The 19359-nt window shown below is 34.8% G+C and overlaps 1 protein-coding gene across 1 annotated transcript in view; it reads right to left on the reverse strand.

Moving 5' to 3' along the window:
* LOC117782216 (E3 ubiquitin-protein ligase TRIM9) overlaps positions 1–14814 on the reverse strand; it is a 95038-nt gene extending 80224 nt beyond the window's left edge. The window contains exon 1 of the mRNA XM_034619241.1: positions 13497–14814. Coding sequence (XP_034475132.1) covers positions 13497–14390 — 894 coding nt within the window. The 5' untranslated portion in view covers positions 14391–14814. The remainder of the gene's footprint in view (positions 1–13496) is intronic.
* Between the last annotated feature and the right edge of the window lie 4545 nt (positions 14815–19359).

The raw sequence follows: 19359 nt of genomic DNA on the forward strand, positions 1-19359 counted from the left end.
GTGTAAATCATGATTTTGAGCTGCTTTCGCCTCTGCATAAGAATTTAATTAATAAAAATTAATTTATATTTTGTTACATTTTTTTGTTGTTTACTTTCTTTTTGTTGTCTCCCCGCTGACACGTGCCGCCAACCTGATTATATTTCAATTTCAGTGCTTTAATTTTTATTTTTATAAACAAAAAAAACACAGAGAATGACAAAAACATAAAGGACTTACGGTAATCATCAAAGTAAAGGAAGTGCACGACATCGTGGATTTACATACCTGAAAGCATGAGAATGAGCCAAAATTCAGTTTATTGAAAATGCTTTAGTAAGTATTTAGTTAATTAATTAAAATAGCTAATTTATATTAGAAGTTTCTTTAAAAAAAACTCCTGTGAATTTTTCTATCAAAGTTATATTCTCTTTACTTATGATTATTAATTTGACGCTGTTATATTGTTCGCTTTCATGAATATAATCATCTACTCCATTTGCTCTCAACTCTAAGATATTAGCTTGATTACCAGATGTAACACATTAAAAATTAAAATTCGATTTGATCGAAAAGAACAGATTATTATTAATTTAAATAAATGAAGTGAATTTTTCATAAGATTATCGGACTTCCAATCGATTTTCTTCTGATTTAAATCAGTATCTCAACTAAAAGTATAAATATATATCTTTACTACCTACACTTATCATATCTCTCTTCATTTGTAGACCCTTCAGCTACTTTAAAACTCACAGTCATATCAAAATGCAATTACATTCAGCACGTAGACCATAAAAACGAGTACTTGAATTTTGTCTTTCAATCAATACGTTCCTTTACACTGATTGACAGACGGACAAACTGACTGTCAGACAGACACGCTGACTGACAGATGTTTATCAGCAACATGCATTTTATGGCATTTCAACAGAAATCACACTATAAAATTGATAAAGCGTCGGGGAACATGCCACAGTTACAGTTCAGTTGCAATGGGTGAAGGGGCAACCTCTCCCTCCCTTGGTCAATTGCATGTGGAATCATGCGATGTCACATGCAGACAAACCATAATAAAATTAAGTATAACAAAAAAGAAGCGGACTCCTGATAGCCAATCACGTAGAAAACCATTAAATTTTTAACGATCTCAGAAATGAATTTGAATTTTTACGCGCTCTCAAATTAACTTATATCTCGTATGGGAATCAGAAGACATTTATCAATTCAAGACACGTTGCTGCTTAAGGAATCCGATAGGCAAATATGTAGTGAATATGCCAGAGGTTGTAACAATAATTTTAAAATATAAAACAAATATTGTTTCTTTATATTTACAACGGAAACTGAAACTAAAAACTAATTTTAATTATACCTAACAATAATTTTAAAATATAAAACAAATATTGTTTCTTTATATTTACAACGGAAACTGATACTTAAAATTAATTGTAATTATACCTAAAAAAAAACATAAATAAAAAAATTATATTTTTGCGAGTTTAGGAAAATTTTTGTTATTTTTTGGGTTTTTATTTAATTTATAAAATCAGAAAAATTGAAAAACAAGTTACTTTTGAGTTTTTCATACAAAATTGATATGTAATATATTCTGTTTCAAATTTTTTTATATTTAATTTTTTATATTTATATTATATTTTTTTACTTTAATTTTTTTGTTCTTTACAGTTCATAATTTATATTTAATTGTATTTGTATTTGTAATCTTTAACTTTATTTTTATACTTGGTAATTTTTCTTTGCCGACTGATTTTAGTCGTGCATAAATATATAAATAAATAAAATAAAAAAAATATTTAAGCCAAGAGTTCAAGTTAATTTTTGTAATACAAAAGTTTATCATATTTCTAGGATATTCCCATTCATCTAGATAACAGAGACCTGTTATATGGCGCCTGAGAACATTAACTGACTCCCATGGCTGTCCATCTAAGTGTCAATCGATAGGCGGCGGTAGAATACCGCATATCAGCTTGGCAATGGAGGCGTGCCACGCCCAGTGAGCACACAATTGCCTGACTAAAGGCTGAAGACAACAACTTGTAGTGTTATTTGTCGCTCAGCAGCCAGCAACAACAACGACAACATTGTTAGCCACTACAACTAAGTGACAACTTCATAAACTATTCAAAGTGCCCCTTTGCCATGTCCTGTTGCACAGGTGCGGCAGTTGAGGTCCTGTCCCAGCTCCCCAGCTCTCTTTCAGTTCCTGTTCATGGCCAATGGCCATGGCATGTGCTGTGGTCAGCATTTCAAGTGCTTCTACTTTGGCTTTGGCTTCAGCTTCAGCTTCAGCTGTTGTTGCTCCCTCAGGCGAGGCGTCGCGTCGCTGTTGCGGCTTGTCATCTGTCCGCGTTTTGTTGACAGTCCCCCGGACAATGGGGCTTACCAGAGTTAGAGTAGCGTAGGGCTTATGGTCATGTCCTCTCCCAGAAGTGCTACTAGTTTTGGTTTAGCTATCTCACAGCCCCATGTTAATAATTAAATGCCCTGATTCAGAATGCAATAACAATTTTGATTTATTTTGAGATTAGTTCGGGGCAGCAACACAACAATTTGTTGTCTGATCGAAATGACTGACTGACAGTCAAATGGTTTTGGTGTGAGTCTGTTTATGGCACTGTAATAATATGATATTTAATTGCCTGCGATATGACATTTGAATAACTAATCGAAATGTACCTAATTATGTCAGTAAATGAATATTTGCATTGGAGCTATTAAATCAAAAAATAATGAAAATGAGATATTAGTAAACAAACAACGATATTTGAAATATTTTTTGCAATTTAAAAGCTATACTTTATTATCAAATTTTAGGGTACTTTTTATCGTCAGTCATTCAATTTTTCTCATCATTGTAAATAAATTTCTAAAGCTCTCATTATTTATAAATAGTCCCATGAAATATATGAAAATTTTGGAAGCGTTTTTGATATAATATTTTAACAATGCAATAAACTCTTTTTGCAAAATAATATTGCATCGCTTCAAAGGATAGACACAGGCCTTATTCATTATTCGTTCATTCATTCAATCGCTTAAAACTGCATTTCAGTTGCACAGTGAGCGCGTTCACGTATTTGGAATTCAATTAGGGACTTAAATGCGAATTGCCGCATTATAAACTCATTCAGATATAAAGTCTGGCTGTCGGTTGTGAAAATCAAAAAACATTAACAAATTTACAACTGATTTAACAATAAATTTGCACAATTCTTTTTATTTATTCAATTTGCATTTTTTGTTTGACTGCATTGCAAATTAATGGAAATAATTTTCAAACAAATTGTTTTTAATTATGCGTATAAATAAAATGCAGAAAATCAATGTTGCAACAGCAATAACAATTACCACTTTTTGGGGGACGTTACGAAAGCGGAAGTTTTTAATTTACATGAATATGCAAATTATTTTCTCAACTAAATGAACTGAATGGATGAGCACATGGGCGATTGGAATGCCCGCACATGGTAAAATAATTAAGTAAACTTTAATGAAAATTCAATGGAGAAAATGCGGAGGAAAAACTGTTAATGGAATTTATGCGCACTTATCGACTCCTTCTTTAAATGCCTTTAATAATGTTTGGCATTTAATTCGAGGGCAAGACTGAGTGTGTTGAAAGTGTGGGTAAGGGTTGGGCTTGGACCTGGAGAAGGGGGTGGGGTTGGTCTGGGAGGGGGTGGCAGATTTTTATGACTGTTAAACGTTTGACGCGGGCACTCAGCGACTTTCATGTGCGTGTCGTGACAGTAAAAACCCATTCATTTTTCCTTTCGTCTTTTTTATTTTTCTCTTTTTCTGTTTTATTTTTTTTTTTTTTGTTCATTTTTTAATTAGCCACCACATAAAAAGTCAACCCCTCGCACTGGGAGAAGGGGGATATTAACCAGCAGCCAGCATGTCACATGTGGTGGCAACAACGTGTGGCACGGGGCAACAACATTGCAGCTGGCAACGTTGCCACAGTTGTAAGGTGTCGCTCAACTATAACAAGCACACACACTTTTTTAATGTTTATGTACTTTGGTCACATACGTGTATGTATTACCATATCATTACAGGGGAGCGGCATTCCATTTATGTTTTTGTTCCTTTTTTTATGTCCTGCACAGCGCCAACTGTCAACGGAATCGTTGACGTTTTAAATTTCTCTGCTGGCCGAGATATCTATCGCTGGATAATGCCCACAACTGGTCAAGTGTTAATGGCTAATAGCAGGAGCACGAATTTAAAAACAGAAGCACATTTAGCAGGACATTAATGTGGCAAAATGTAAGCATAGATTATCCCATTTACAGCAATTGCTGTCAGTGGAAGATATTTTGTAAATAAATTGCTGCAGTAATTACAATTAAATTGCAATGCATAAGAAATATTTTAATTGCATTTTAAGACATGTAAAGCTAACAAATGAGCAAATCAATCAACAAATGAAATCAGCAGGCCAAACAAAACAACTTAAGCACAAAAGGCCACAACAAACAGCAAACAGTCTACATACATAAATAACTGACAATCAAGAACAGACAAGAGTTCTATAGACATAAATACATGATGTACATTGTACATACATAAGTGCTTAGACAAAAAGAACAAATGGAACATAAGCTACAGATATTGAGAGCAGCCCTTGAGCTTATCAGAAAAGCTTGCTGCTGATAAGAACATGTTGAGGGAGGAATATGTTAATTGCAGTCTGATAACATTTGACTCGCAAAAACGAAAGCGGTAAATATCAAAAACAAGCGACCTTAACACTTGACAAATTTTCAGAGATTTGGTATACACAACAAATAAATGAAAGAGTCTTATCAATTTATTATTTTGTTTAATAAATTAATCAGTTTTTCAATATTAATACAAACAAATTTTTTATTCATTTTTTAGTTAGTTTATAAGTGGATTCATTTAAAAGTTTCTGGTGTTCTCAACATACTCATTAAATGTGCAAACATTTTGAAAATAATTTTCCTTATCGCGCCAATAAACAACAAACAAAATGACAACATATTGCCCACTCGACCTGGCTCATAAATACTTAAAAGCTTTAAAAAATCAACAAAACATAGAAATAAAATGCAAACTGCATTTAATTTATGCAAATTCCGTGTGAGCTCAGCTAAATGCTTTTAGATTAAAGCAAAAAATAGTAATAATAATAAAATAAAACAAATACCCGTAAATAATAAATTCTACTTATTGCAAGCAAATTGCAAAGTGTTCAATTTGCATGCATGCACACAATATACCCTTTAAAAATATTTGGATTAGAACTAAAGTAGTGACAGACCGTTGTCTGGAGATTAGTTAAAAATATTTATGATTACAGGGTATCTACTAGCACTATCCCTGTTTATTTCTCTTTATTGCTAATTTAAAAGGCAAATAAATAAATAATGTCGCCATTTCACAAAGTGTTAGTTCTGCGGCCTTTGTTTTATGGATTTTATTTAGTCGACATTTCTATGGACACCTGACACGATATTTTATTGAATGTTGGTGTTAAATAAATTATTTCGCGGTATTTTATAGTAGCTCATTCATTATTATAATTTAGAAAAAAAAAATGTTTGCATAAATAAAATGAAAACTTAGTTCTGCCATAAAAAATGTCACATAAATTTGAGCATAAAAGACGAATAAAAATTAATTAACAATGTAATTAGCCAAGTTGAAACATTGTAAAACTAATGGGAATATTTTGTTAAACTTTAATTTATTTCATTAAAGTATTTAAAACAATCAAATGAGTTTATTAAATTGATTAACTGGACTCCGGTGACAAGCAACACAAAATCTATTTAATTAAATATACTAAGAAACAACACAGAATAAAATTTAAGTTGAAAAGTAGTTGTATTAACCTATAAAATAAACGTACTAAAAATCAAATAAATATAAATAAAATTCTCGTAAGCCCACATTAAAAGCAAAGTTAAGTAAATTTCAGACCAGTTAATCTCAATTGCTGTCAATAAAAGTGGCAGCAGCTAAGTAAAAAAAAAGCAACAAAATATTATACCAAGTACTGGGATTTACTCGAGTCTGCTCTTAAAACAGTACATGATAAATGCATTTCCCATTTTCCGACTGTATCTTCCTCCCTCTTTCTACTCTTAGGCAACCATAAAAATAAATTTTAAAATTTCACACAAAAAACTACAAGTAGCAATAATAAAATTTTAATAACTTTTTCGGGTTCACTGGGCGGGGTCAACAGCAAAGCCCTCATCATATGGTTTTGGGAAAAAAATGGTCGTTAAATTTTCAACAGAAATCAAAACAAAAATTATAAACTAAAACGCAGACAGCAAACAAAAATGGGCAATCAATGAAAATGGTCATCAGCAAAAGGGCAGAGGACAAAGGGGCAGCGGGCAGCTGGCAGTTGGACAGTTGTCAACCGAAAACTAATTAAATTAAATCAATACAAGGCGGGCAGACTGTACAGCTAGGGGCACTGATAGGGACGACAGAAAGATCCGGACCCACACAATTAAAACTTGAACCGCATTTAAAACCCGAAAAACAGTTGACAAACAAAAACGAAAATCGCAACTTTTGCCAACTTTTAAATGAGCAGCAATCGAAATGTTTGCGCAATTTTCATTGCCTACCATTTTGGGGGTCACAGTGGGCGTGTCAAATGAGAGGGGGAGGGAGGTAGAAAGTAGGCTCCAACAGAAGTAATTATATCACAAAACATTTATAATTTTCATTTTGTTGGCGCAAAAAACCTTGACAATTGTCTTGAAACATGCAAAACGCGCATAAATTACAACAACTGCGGCGAAAAGAAAAGCGAGAAAAACAAGAGAGAGAAATTAGCAGCGAAATGGGAGAAAAGCAGAAAAACATTTTCCCACCGCCTGGACAACAAAATGTAATTTTTCATTTAGCTTTCAAAAGGCTCACAAAAAGTAATTCACAGATAAGCATGAGAAAAGTTAACAAACAACACTGCCAACAACAACAACTTGCCACGCCCACCACCCGCCACACGCAGTGAACTTGACATTTATGGTGGAAATAATTAGAAGCTTACTTATTGGCCAAAACAGCATGAAGCGTGAAAGTGAATTGGAAATTATAATAAAACTGAGAATAAGGGAAATTAACTCAAGATAGTGGCGAGTTCACAGTGTGATCTCGTTTTCAGCTTGGAATATATTTAACAGTAAGTGATATATATTTTTTTTATAAATATAAATAGAGCAAGATTTTTGAATTCATGATAAATTAATTTGCGAAAATGGGAATAAAGTTAATGGAGCAATAGAGATACAAAAATTGTATTCTAAATTTTAGAATACTTAATAATAATTTCAGAGTAGTCAAAAAATAGTAAATTTAAAAGTAGTAATGAATTAATAAGAGAAAAGGTAAAGCAATGTATAAAAATAAAATACAATAAAGGTTATTTTATGTACTATTATGTACAAAATATTAAAAATGATTTAAAAATGATGATGATTTTAATAGCATGATTTTTTAATTAATTATAGAGCGCAAATATTGGCATACAATCATTTGAGGTTTCTCGTTAAAAATTTGAAATGATCTCGTTAATTGAAGGCAATTTAATTATTGATTAATTTTTCAACTTTACTAATTGTCTTAAAAAAGTTGCTAATTTTCAGACTCTATAGCATTCTAGACAAATACGAGTATCATGTAATATTTCGGACATAAACAATTTTTATTCTTAACGTTCGTTTATTTCTGTATATATGTAGTTTGGCTTTTAACATAGTTTTTTCCCCCAACTTTAGCTGTCCACATCGTTTACAGTTAAAGCCCAGTCCAACGAGTATTCTAATGTATTTGCGCATTAAGTTGTTGATAACTCAGCACCTGTCTCCAAGAAGAGCTTGCTGCCTTTTGGGCTTTCTGTATTTCAGGCCAACACTTGGCTAATTACAGCCCAATTACAGTCTGTATTCACTTTTATGTGGCAGCAGGTCCCAATATAATTACGCAGAAAAATGAATTACATAATTAATAAACAAATTCAGCGCAGTGCTAATTAACTGCCTAGAAGCAGAGAATCAGACTGAGGCAAAGGAAGAGGCATGGGGCATGTGGCAGGGGCAAAGACTGTAGCAGAGTAAGAATTAAAGTAGCAAAAGCCCCAAAGTCAATGCCCAAAATAAAAGGCTCTTCAAAACACACCCACAAACACACACACACACACACACATTTACACGACAGGATAACGCATGTAAGCAAATGGTAATGGAAGAAGGCTGAAAGCATATCGACTTAATTGCTGACAGCAGAGCATTCGACTGGGTTGGCTGTGGGTGCAAGAGGAAGAAAAAGGAGTGAGAGAGACGGCAGAAGATAAGCAGAAGAGAAGGAAAGATAGGAATAGACTAATATAGAATGTGTGTGAGTATGGAATGCGTGTGCTGGTCCAATGAGTGCTTAAAAACACGAAACAAAAATTGTTATAAAAATAAATGATAGACTAGAAAACATCCTAATAATTCACCATATTTAATTATTAATTCTGATAGGAATCTGTTAAATATTTTTTTAGCTTTTCTAGTAAAATCAAGATTTATTATAAAGACGAAAAACTCAAATACCCTGCACTTTTTAATTAGAAATAGTTAATTTAATGGTTGTAGTTACTATACTTTTGGTACAAATGAAAATCTAAATGCATAACTTAAAAATACCTTAGTTAAAATCAGTATTAAATAAATAAAATATTATAGATTTGAAGCGTTCGCCATGTCCCTTATCTTCACTTTTACTGGGTATATTAAATGAGCAGAGCAATAAAACGTAAATTAAACCAAAAAAGAGCAACCAACAAAAGTTGCGTCACAATGAAAATTCCCCCAAAAGCAGCCACAAAAAATTAAAAAGCAAAAAAAAACATTCGCACTTTTGAAAGGTAAGGATAAAGTACGCCTAGTTGGGAGTGTGTGTATGTGTGCCTGCTTAATTCAAATAAAATTGCTCGGCATTTGCCTTTTGGTTTTGTTGCCTGTTTTCAAATTATTTTGTCACAAATAATAATAAACTTAAGACCCAACCCAAATAACAAACCTAGCAAAGTGTACAGCAAACCCGCGCTATAATTTATCTGCCTTTTATTGTTTTTGTTGGTAAGTCTGTTCCCAGGTGCATAATTTTCAGTCATTTTTCAACATAGAACTTTTTATTTGGTTTAGAGGGAAATTTCCCCCCTCCATGATTTCTTCTTTAGATTGTCAAGGCGGAAAAAAGGGAAAGTACTTGCCACAAAAGCAGCTAAGTGGCAGTTTATGCTGCCAAAATATTCAGACATATGCATTACCTAGTCGTATGTGGGTATCTAATGGGCCAGGACCCCAATAACTGACCAGTCATGCCCCGTTGGAGCATTTCGTGGAAGGATTCCCAGGGGCCTCATGCTTGCCAGGTAGTTGGTAGTTCTTTCGTTCTGACAGTGATGCATGCTCGTAAACATTCTAATTGGCACGCTTTGGTCGTACGCTCGTTCTAGGAGAGATGTGACCAGATAAGGTAATGGTAATTGATAATCCCATGACATAATGTCCAGGCAGGCTTTTAGAAGTCTAGCCCTCACAGGAGCATATGCTACTAACTTCATAATAGTATCTTAACATTGCTATAACAGTTGTAATAACAGTAACAGCAAGATTAACATAACATTATTCCATAATGTAATGAAAACTGTAAACAGAAAATTTTATGCTAAAGTATATAAATTTATAGAAGTATTTTAAAAGGTTACACAGAAGTAGAAATTAATTAAATAAGGAAAAAGTAGATTTTTCGTTACGTTATATACATTGTACATATATTATATTTTTATGTCGGAAAATAAATAATGAAAAGAAAGTATAAATCTAGGTAACATCAATGAATTGAATCCGAGTTGTATATAAACATATATACAATAGTTTTCGTATACGTATCAAAAGTTATTTATTGTTCGAAATGCCAACATGAACATTGCCCCAGGGTTAGTGGAGGATGATTGAAGGCAAAAAAAAAAAAATAGTAGAGAAAATGCGACCATGTTAAATGGAACAAATTCAGTGCAATCATGCGGCAGAGCAGGGCAGGACCACAAGGGGTGGGTACTGCATACGGTGACAAGGTGGGACAGATGCGGGGCACGGTGGTGGGTAGCACACACAAAACATGTTGCAAAATGTTTGAGAATGCACTTTGATGGCGTCATAAATCCAGCACAAAAATGAGGACAGCGATATGGTTATAGAGAGGAATGTGCAGGGGCAGACGGGAGTGGCGAGGAGTTGCAAGGATACGAGGATAACAGGAGAAGCTCGGTGCATAATAAACTGAAAATTAATGATTTGTTCGCTGGAAAAATGAGAAACAAGTGGGAAAGTACGCGATGACGAGGTTGCCCTCAACGATATACCATTTCCCAACTGTAGATACCTCTACCTGTAGCTAAACAGGTAGCAAACCCTCCCGCCCTCTCTTCCTTCTCTCTTACTCAGGTGTGAAAAATGTCACAAGGTAACACAAAAAAGAAGAAGAAAAAAACTGTGCAAAAACAAGCGATGATTTAGAGAAGGAGAGAAGAAGGTTAATGAGTATTGGCATGCCTCTGATTCAGCTCGTGCCCCTCTTCCCTTTCCCGATTCCCCCACCCTCTGCTCGCTTATCTTATCAACACTTTCATTGTCACTTTTCGTGCGGGCCTGGCCTAAAAGTTGATTGAGGAATGCGTTGTTCGACGCCGTGTGTGTCATCATCAGAGGAACCTCAAGTCCACATCCATTTGCAGCTGCCTTTTTGAGTCAGCTGTCCCGAGATTTGATTTTTTTTTTTGGTTTTGGATTGTCCATTGTTCCACATGAAATTTGACTTTGTCGGGCAACAAAAAGTGGCAAAAACTCAAAAGGATATCAGCTGTTGGGGATGATTCAACCGGATATGCTTTGGTTTAAAAATCTTCGGATCATCTTGTGTCCATCTGCAGTTTATGAACTACATGTAATCACCCTTAAAGTACTTATTATTATTACCTATAGAAACAACTATCTATTATACTTTATCAAACTGATAGGAAATCATTGAACAACATTTCGAACAGTTTATTTTTGAGCTATGACGTTATCTTTGTAGAAGTTTAATAAGTTGCACAGCTTGTAAAATAAATGAAATATAGTTTATCAATTTAAAGATTACATAGTGTTTTATTTTAAAACTTTATGTTTTGTTGGTAATTAATTAAATATATTTTTATATTTCAGAAAATATTCTGATATTCTCTTGAAAAAGTATCGATAAAAATTCTTAAGCATTCTAATAAAAGATTAAAAAGATATAAATTAAGTAAACTAACATAACTTTTTTAAATATGGAAAGAATTGTTAAAATCTTTAAAAATTTATTTTAATAAAGTCCTTAACCGTATTCAAAACAAGATATGTCACATATAACCCAAAAACAAAAGCACATCCTTAGAGAACTCTTCATTCGCTCCAATTTTCTATTATTTAAAAGAAAAATCTCCACTCTGTTTTATTTAAGAAAAAAGCAACTTGTTTACAGTGTAAACTGTGTTTAGTTCTCCTCTTCTTTTTTGTAGTCAACCTTTACTGTAGTCAAGAATCTGTGAATTATTTTACGCTTTTCATTTCTATAGCAGAAATTCTATTCATAGCTATCTCTTGCTGTCTCACTCTGTGTTTACCTGTCTCACTTGACCTGCCTCGCCGTCATTTGAGTTTGAATTTGAGTTTTTGCTTCTCTTTTGTTTTAGCCGCTGTAATTTGTCACTTTTCGCACTCGGCATGTCCTTTTTCTGTCGTCCTGTTTGACTGTGTTTCGGAATAGAAAGCGACACTTGAATCTTGAGCCATATTAAAATTGTTTGTCGTTGACATTTCAGGATTCGACCGAGCCCAGTAAACGGAATGGAATTTGGTAATTGCGCACCTATTGCAGGTGCAAAAGGAGCCCAAATTAAATTCCAAACCAACTTAAAGATGCGAAGAAGACGAAGAAGAAGAAACTCCTTCCTAGGAGTAACTTAAACCCAACTCACAAAAACTTATCGCTAAATTAGCGTGCCAAAGTTGTTAGATTGCGACACTTGGCAACCCAAACAAACAAGCCAAGAACAACCAGGGGAAAGGGGAAAACACGGCTAACAGTTGGGGGGGGGGGCAGGTTGAAAAATGCTTAAGGAAAAACAATTTTGCATGAAAAATGTGCGCGGCGTGCAGACGGACAAACGAAGGCCATAAATTTTCGTGGCCAGACAAGCAAAAGGAAAAACAAAAACAAAAATAGAAATAGGACCAAGAAAGAGATGAAGGATGTTAGCCAGGATGTGGTCAGGATGCGGTTGCCTCCCTATTATGTTTAGTATTTATTTGACTAACAGATAGCTTCAACTCTGCCCCCCAAATAAATGTGAATAAACACGTTGGGTTTACTACTAGGCGAACACAAGGAAAACTAAAAGAAATCTAGGCTCTATGACTTTCTTTAACAATCCTTAAGGGTTTTTTTGTTACTACTTAGAAAGCAAGTTATAGAAATCAATAATAAATAAATATTTGCATTTGCTCTCTCTCTATAAATATAATTGTGCCATTAGTAATAAACAACTTTATTTTTAAATTTAACAATTTTTTTTAATGTATATCTATACATGCATTTTGACCTATCTACATATATTATGTGCTCAATAGCAGGACAAATTTAAAATCTGTTTTCTTAATGCCCACATTTTTTTTAAATTATATTTTTTGAATTTTAATTTATCCTATATAATTATTTTCCAGTAATTTCTATGTTTTTTTATCAAATCTTATTATTAGGAAAACTTGTTTAACAGAGATCTATGAATAGCTAGAAATCATTTGAAAACAAAACATATCTTTGAGCTTGTGTATATTTTGTAATATGACATTTTCCAGATAAATATATATTTTAATTTTTTTTACTCATCTGTTTTCTGAAAATTTGTAGTATTACACAGCTAGGACTGTTAAATCACTAAAATTTCAGCTCATTCTATTGTAAGAATTATATTAAAAACAAAAGAAAATTATACCTATTTTTGGCAATATTCTCTATTTAGAACTTTTACACTATACTATATACGACAATTTCTAGTTATTCAAAGTTAGGATTCTACTGTATGTGTGTGTCACCTTTTTAGTCACTTAAATTCCAACTGATACTATTGCAAGAATCTTTTAACAAAACTCAACTAAAAGGTCAAAAATCTGAAAATAAACTTAACCTATCTCTGAGTATATTCTCACATCATAACTTTCTCTGTATGACAGTTTCAAGATTTACAAAGTTAGGATTCCATAGATCAAATGACTATAGAAATATTTGTATTTATAATTAATTTTCTAGAAATGAACTAAATTCCAATTGTTTCTAGATATTTCATATCTACAGACTGATAAAAAAAGAGCTTCCCTGTAAATACGTATCGGTAGAAAGGGGAGGGGGGAGACTCGACTCACCTTTTGGGCCTTGCAAGTGACGTTGATGGACTGCACATCGTGCGTCTGATGACGTTGCTCCCCGATGCATTGGCCACAGGCGGGCATCTTGCAGTTGAGACAATATTGGGAGAGTGTCTCCTCGTGCTCGCCGCAAACCGATTCCCGTTGCTGGGCGGCGCCACGAGGCTTCACCAGCGTGTGCTTGGCGAGGGGACCACGGGCGGGATGACAGAGTTCCCGGCATTGATCGCAGTAGCGTATTTCGCACTGCTCGCAGATGAGGGAGGCGACCTTGGGATCTGTTTCGCACATTTGGCAACGCAACGCCTCCCGGGCACAAAAGCGATCCACAATGGCCTCCATGGCGCGATAGGCGGGCAAATTGCGTACACCGCCATCGTCGAAGAATACCAGCTTGCGGCACAGCGGACAGGTGAGGCAATAGGCGGCACCCGGCGGAGCCACCACAGATCCTTGCAACAATCCTTGCAACTGCCCGGTGCCGGCATACGAGACCGGACGGGATGTGTTGGAGCAGCAAACGACACCGGAATCCGCCTCACTGAAGATGCTCACCTTATCGGACTGATCCTGATCCGAGGTGACACTCTCGCTGCCCGTTGCCGAACTGGCGGTACTTGCCGCCGAGCTGTGTGAGCTGTGACGTGTTCCCGGTCCGGCTACCCCCGGCCCCACCCCTGCCCCTCCGCCCTGCCCATTTACCGGAGCATGTCCTGTGGAGGCGCCTCCCGGTCCGCCACCATTGGTTGCCACCGATCCAAGAGGAGCTCCCGGTGTATAGGGTGTCTGTATGTCGAGGGCACAGCCCAGGCAGAGGGCGTGGAAGCAGGGAAGCAGCACGGGATTCGCATAAAGCTGCTTGCAGGTGGGACAACGCAGTTCGTCCTCCATGGTGCACTGTTTCGTTGTCTGCTGCGTCGCGTTGCCTTTTTATTCCAATTGGTTAATTTAGTTTAGGTCTAACGGTCACTCTGTTTTTTAATCTCTTAGAAATTTTCACCTTGATCACTCATTCTGTCACTTTTATTATTAACAATTCTCGTGTTTTTTCTCACTTCTTTTTTCTTTTTTTTATTGTTATAGTTTCCACAGTTTTTTATATATTTTTCGTCACTTTTTTATTAATAATTTTTACTTTTGTTTAAAATTGTTTGCTAAAAGTAGCAAGCAACGGTAAATGCACAAAACTCGCGTTTAAATTTCCACAGAACTCGTCGTTAAATCACCGCTCAACACGTCCGTTCGCTGTTAAAGTTTGTCGTAGACTAAACTGTTAAGCGACTGTTAAATGTTAAGGCATGCCGCCACGCAAAACCAAACTAAACTCTTGCTGTTAATCAACATTTTGTATGTTGGTCGCTTGCAACCGCAACGCTCAACGAAACTTGACGAAACAACAACTGCGCACAGTTAACAGCAGAGAATTCGTTGAATTCAAAATTCCTTATCACTGTAAATGGTAGAGCTGCGCTGCAATTTATTGATAAGCAAAGTATGTCAATTAATTCACAAGCAATTAGCGATTGAAAGTAAGCAAAAATATTTTTTATTTTATTTTACAAAGTTAGCTATAATACACAAGAATATTAAAGCTTAGTAGATAATAAGAGCGCTAGCGACCAGGAAGCAAAAATATATATATGTGTTTGCTTTAAAAAGACCACAATTATGAGCAATAAATGGCTCAATTATGCATTAGTTATATGTTTACATAAATATATCTGCTTTTATATTAAATTTTAAAATGTTTAATATCGTTGATCAATTTTATTTCAACCAAGCGGTTGATTTAAGAGTTATGATATTTGGGCAAACCTTCTTAGAATTCGTCGTAGATTGCGATTTTGACAACCGCTTTAATCCAAACAAATTGACATGCTCTAATGTACATGTATATCCATCTACTTACTTTGTTTTTTCTGCAAGATGTATTATTTAATAAATATTATTATGATTCTCATTAACAAAAATAAGACACTTTGCGCTCTGTTAAATTTAGCATACAGCTGTTGCGCTGCGACTCGTCGAACATGTTCGATGCTCGGTTCCGCTGTGTGTTGCAACTTGCAACAGAATTTCTTGCGCGCGCTAAAATGTTTACACTCTGCTGTTGTTGTTGTAAACCGAAATTCGTTGAATTTTGAAATTTGATCGTGATTCGTGAAAATGACAAAGTTCGAAATGTTAACGTTGCATTTGTAGGCCACAAGCGACACTTGTTTTTTGGGCTAAACTACAAAACTACCTGTGCTAGATAAAAAGGCAACACACACAGACGCAACACTGATAACAAATAAAACGAAGTCAATCGTCAACTGATATCGATACAAAAACAAACAGAAACAAATTGATGCATAGCATGTAAATATGAGAGTGTGTGTGTATGAGTGCAGGTAACTTAATCATACATATATTCAGGTAACTGATAAGAAAGAATCTTTCCATATGGCAACGAGGTGTCAGACAAGACACGGATCAATAGCAACAGCACTAACAACAAATATGATTAGATCCAAGTATTGCGTTGTTTGTATGTTTGTTTGTTTATTTGTTTGCTTGTTGTGGTTGTTGTTGTTGTTATTGTTATTGTTGCTTGCCGTCGCCTGCAAGTTTATTTAGACATCGAATCAGGCATTGAACGCAATGGCCAATGGACTCTGACAGCGTCAAAGCCAGAAACAAACAAAACGGCCGAATGGGAGTCAATCGACTTAACAACAGCAACAACACAATCATGATTACAGAAACAACAGCAAAACTGCTACAACAAAAACGTGCGTAATCCGTTTGACTTAATAAGCCACGCTCTCAAATTGAGTCCACAACGTTGGAGCGAGAATGAAAATAAGAGAGTGTTAGAGAGAGTAAGAGTAGACAGTGATGCCAGAACAGTTTTTTTCTCGTCAAACTGGCTTTAAAATCTATATTTCAATAAAATATTTAGGTACTATCAAAATAATTTTACATTATTGTGATAAACCTCATGTATGTATGTAAATTAAAATTATGTAAAATTATGTACACACATATGCTAATAAAAGTTAAGGATAAAAATGTTAATAAACATTAAGAAAACATCCGAATGTTTAAAAATAAATTTGGTTTTCTTAAACTTAACTGAAATAGGTTAGCTGACTTGAAGTCAATCTATTTCTTTCAAACTTTAACCCATTAAAAACTGTTTTATTTTTGCTTTTTAAGAGTTGGCAACTCTGATTGTAGTGTAAGCGGGTAGTGACTGGGAGAACGCGGGAGTGTGAGCGGGCAATTGACCACGTGTTTTGAGAGCCCACAAGGTGAGTAGATAAACTGACAAACGTTAACTGGCTCCAGTTTTTTCTCTTCTTTCTCACCCCCTGCCACATACACACCCCACAGGTTTGTAGCCTATGTAAATATTGACATGCAACGTGTTTTTCGTATGCGTAATTTGCCTCAATTTATGATTGAACACATATTTGCTTTAACTGTCCCTGTCTCTGTCCAACTCCTCTCTTCTCACCCCTTTTTACATACGCCTCTGTCATAAATCTAACTACTCGGAATTACAGCAAAGGCGCCTAATTCCTTGTATTTGTCATTGTATTGATTTTGGTGAACTTTAATACTGTAAGAATAAGAGAATTAATAACAATGCACGACTAGCAGATACCCTGCAAATATACTGAAGGTTAGCATAATTAAATACTAATGAATATATATTTTCTATGTGGAATATCGGTTAATAAACGAATTTGAGAGTAGCATTAAATTCGATATTCGACAGAACTGCATACAGGGTATCTTTTAGTCGTTTCAATTTATTTACTGTCCCCGCATTCTAAGTGTTTAAATCTAATTAGAACTCAGACTGAATAACTTTCAAATTATTGAAGTCCTATTATCGTTTATGAATTCCACTTTATTTACAGTGTCACATAAAAGAATTTCTTCCCTTGTTTATTTTGGCTATTTCTCAACTGTTAAATAGACTTCCTTCCTGTTCATTGTGAACTAAAGGCTTAGACCGCTGCACATAATTCACTGTGAATAGTTAAAAATATTTAAAAAACTTTTAACACATTTTCGACGTTGTAAGACCGCCAAATCCCAGTTACACTTTCACACCCTTAACCAACAGCCAACAGCATATCCCCTCTGTCTTCTCTCAACCCCCTGCCACCTTGACTTGAGTTTTGGCCCGCTTTAAGACCATATATCATGTCGTGTTACCAGTTACCATCATGGCCAAGGACATTCACAATATGCTCACATGCATAAAAACGCAATAATAACAGCCAAAATTCACACACACACACACAAACACCCTTTTTCTCTCTCTCTCTCTCTCTCTTTCACGATGCTGAAAGTTAGTATTACTTTGGTCACCGCGGGTGTTAAACTTTTTTCTCTGCTTCAATTTTTTTTGCCTTTGCCTTTACTTTTTTCAGAGTTTTTTTTATAAAAAAGGCACTCATTTTTTTGTGTACCCGCTTTGTGGAAGCATTTCTACATTTGTGTGTGTGTGTGTATGTAACATTGAGCCATGCTTTTACTTGCCAACAGCTAACGGCTCTTTCATGCGTTTTGTCGTGTTGCAAGCGGCAACTGCGGCTGCAACAGACGCGACTCCCACAAAATCCTCCTCCCAAATGTTCCCGTCGCATGACCAACAACAACAACAACCACAACACAACGATACAAGAACTCAACTATAATAACTAGCTACAGTTTAATTATTGATTGTGGTTGACTGCATTGATACCCTATTAAAGCAGTTGTAAGAGAAATCTTATGTGTGTTAGAGCAATGGAAGAAATCTGAAAATGACAATTCCTTTTAGAGCGGTTGAAGTCATGTAACATCTTCCTTTTAACAAACTTGGGTAATCAAGGCGAACGGATGAAAAATTCTTTGAATATTTCGAAATATTTGCAAATAAAACACGTGGGAAAGGCTATAGTCGAGATCCGTTACTTATTTCAATATATAAAAAAGTACTTTAAAGAAGTTACTACCTAATAAAAACTTCTGCATACTTTTAGGTGATTGTATTGAAATAATAACTTTATTAATAACTTTGGTTGGCTATTACTTCCGTTCTACTTGTCCGATCTTTCTGCGGTTAAGTGAGATTATAGATAATACTTATAGATAACGTTAATTATCATAAAAACTGTATTATCTTAAAAACTTTGGGTGTGGTGTCTTATCGCGATTTGCGGGGGCGGAAGGAGGCGTGTCAAAAATTTAAAGCAAACTAGACCTGCGTGGGCTCTATAGAATTCTGTGTGCCAATTTTGGTATCTCTATCTCTTAAAGTCTCTGGGATCTAGGCGTTTACACAGACACACATGGCTATATCGACTCGGCTGTTGATGCTGATCAAGAATTATATACTTAATGGGGTCGGAGAAGCCTCCTTCTCCCTGTTACATACACCTTACCACTTAACTTATTTTTTAAGTAACGGGTATAAAAAATAAATATGCTTGTGTACTTCTTTTAATTCAACTATTTTCTTGAATTTTTATTTAAATTTTCTACATATTTTTATTAATTGTCAATTTAATTATTAAATTTTATTATAATAATAGAAATCTGAGTTATATTTATATTTAAAAAAATATATGCAATTTAAACTGAAAAAGAATATTTTAAGAAATTCAAAATTAACGTTTCTTAAAGATATATTTTGTTTTGTTCAGCATACCCTATGTAATTTAATCCATACAGGATATAGCTAACAACAATATGTAAAAAGTTTAAACAAAAAATGTAAAATGGAGTTGCCTTGTTTTCCCTCATACACGTTACGAATGTGAACAAAGGGGACAGAGGAGAGAGAAGTGAGCTGGGAAAAGCAAGAGACATGCCACAG

Source organism: Drosophila innubila, assembly GCF_004354385.1.
Source record: "Drosophila innubila isolate TH190305 chromosome 2L unlocalized genomic scaffold, UK_Dinn_1.0 4_B_2L, whole genome shotgun sequence".
Lineage (NCBI taxonomy): Eukaryota > Metazoa > Arthropoda > Insecta > Diptera > Drosophilidae > Drosophila > Drosophila innubila.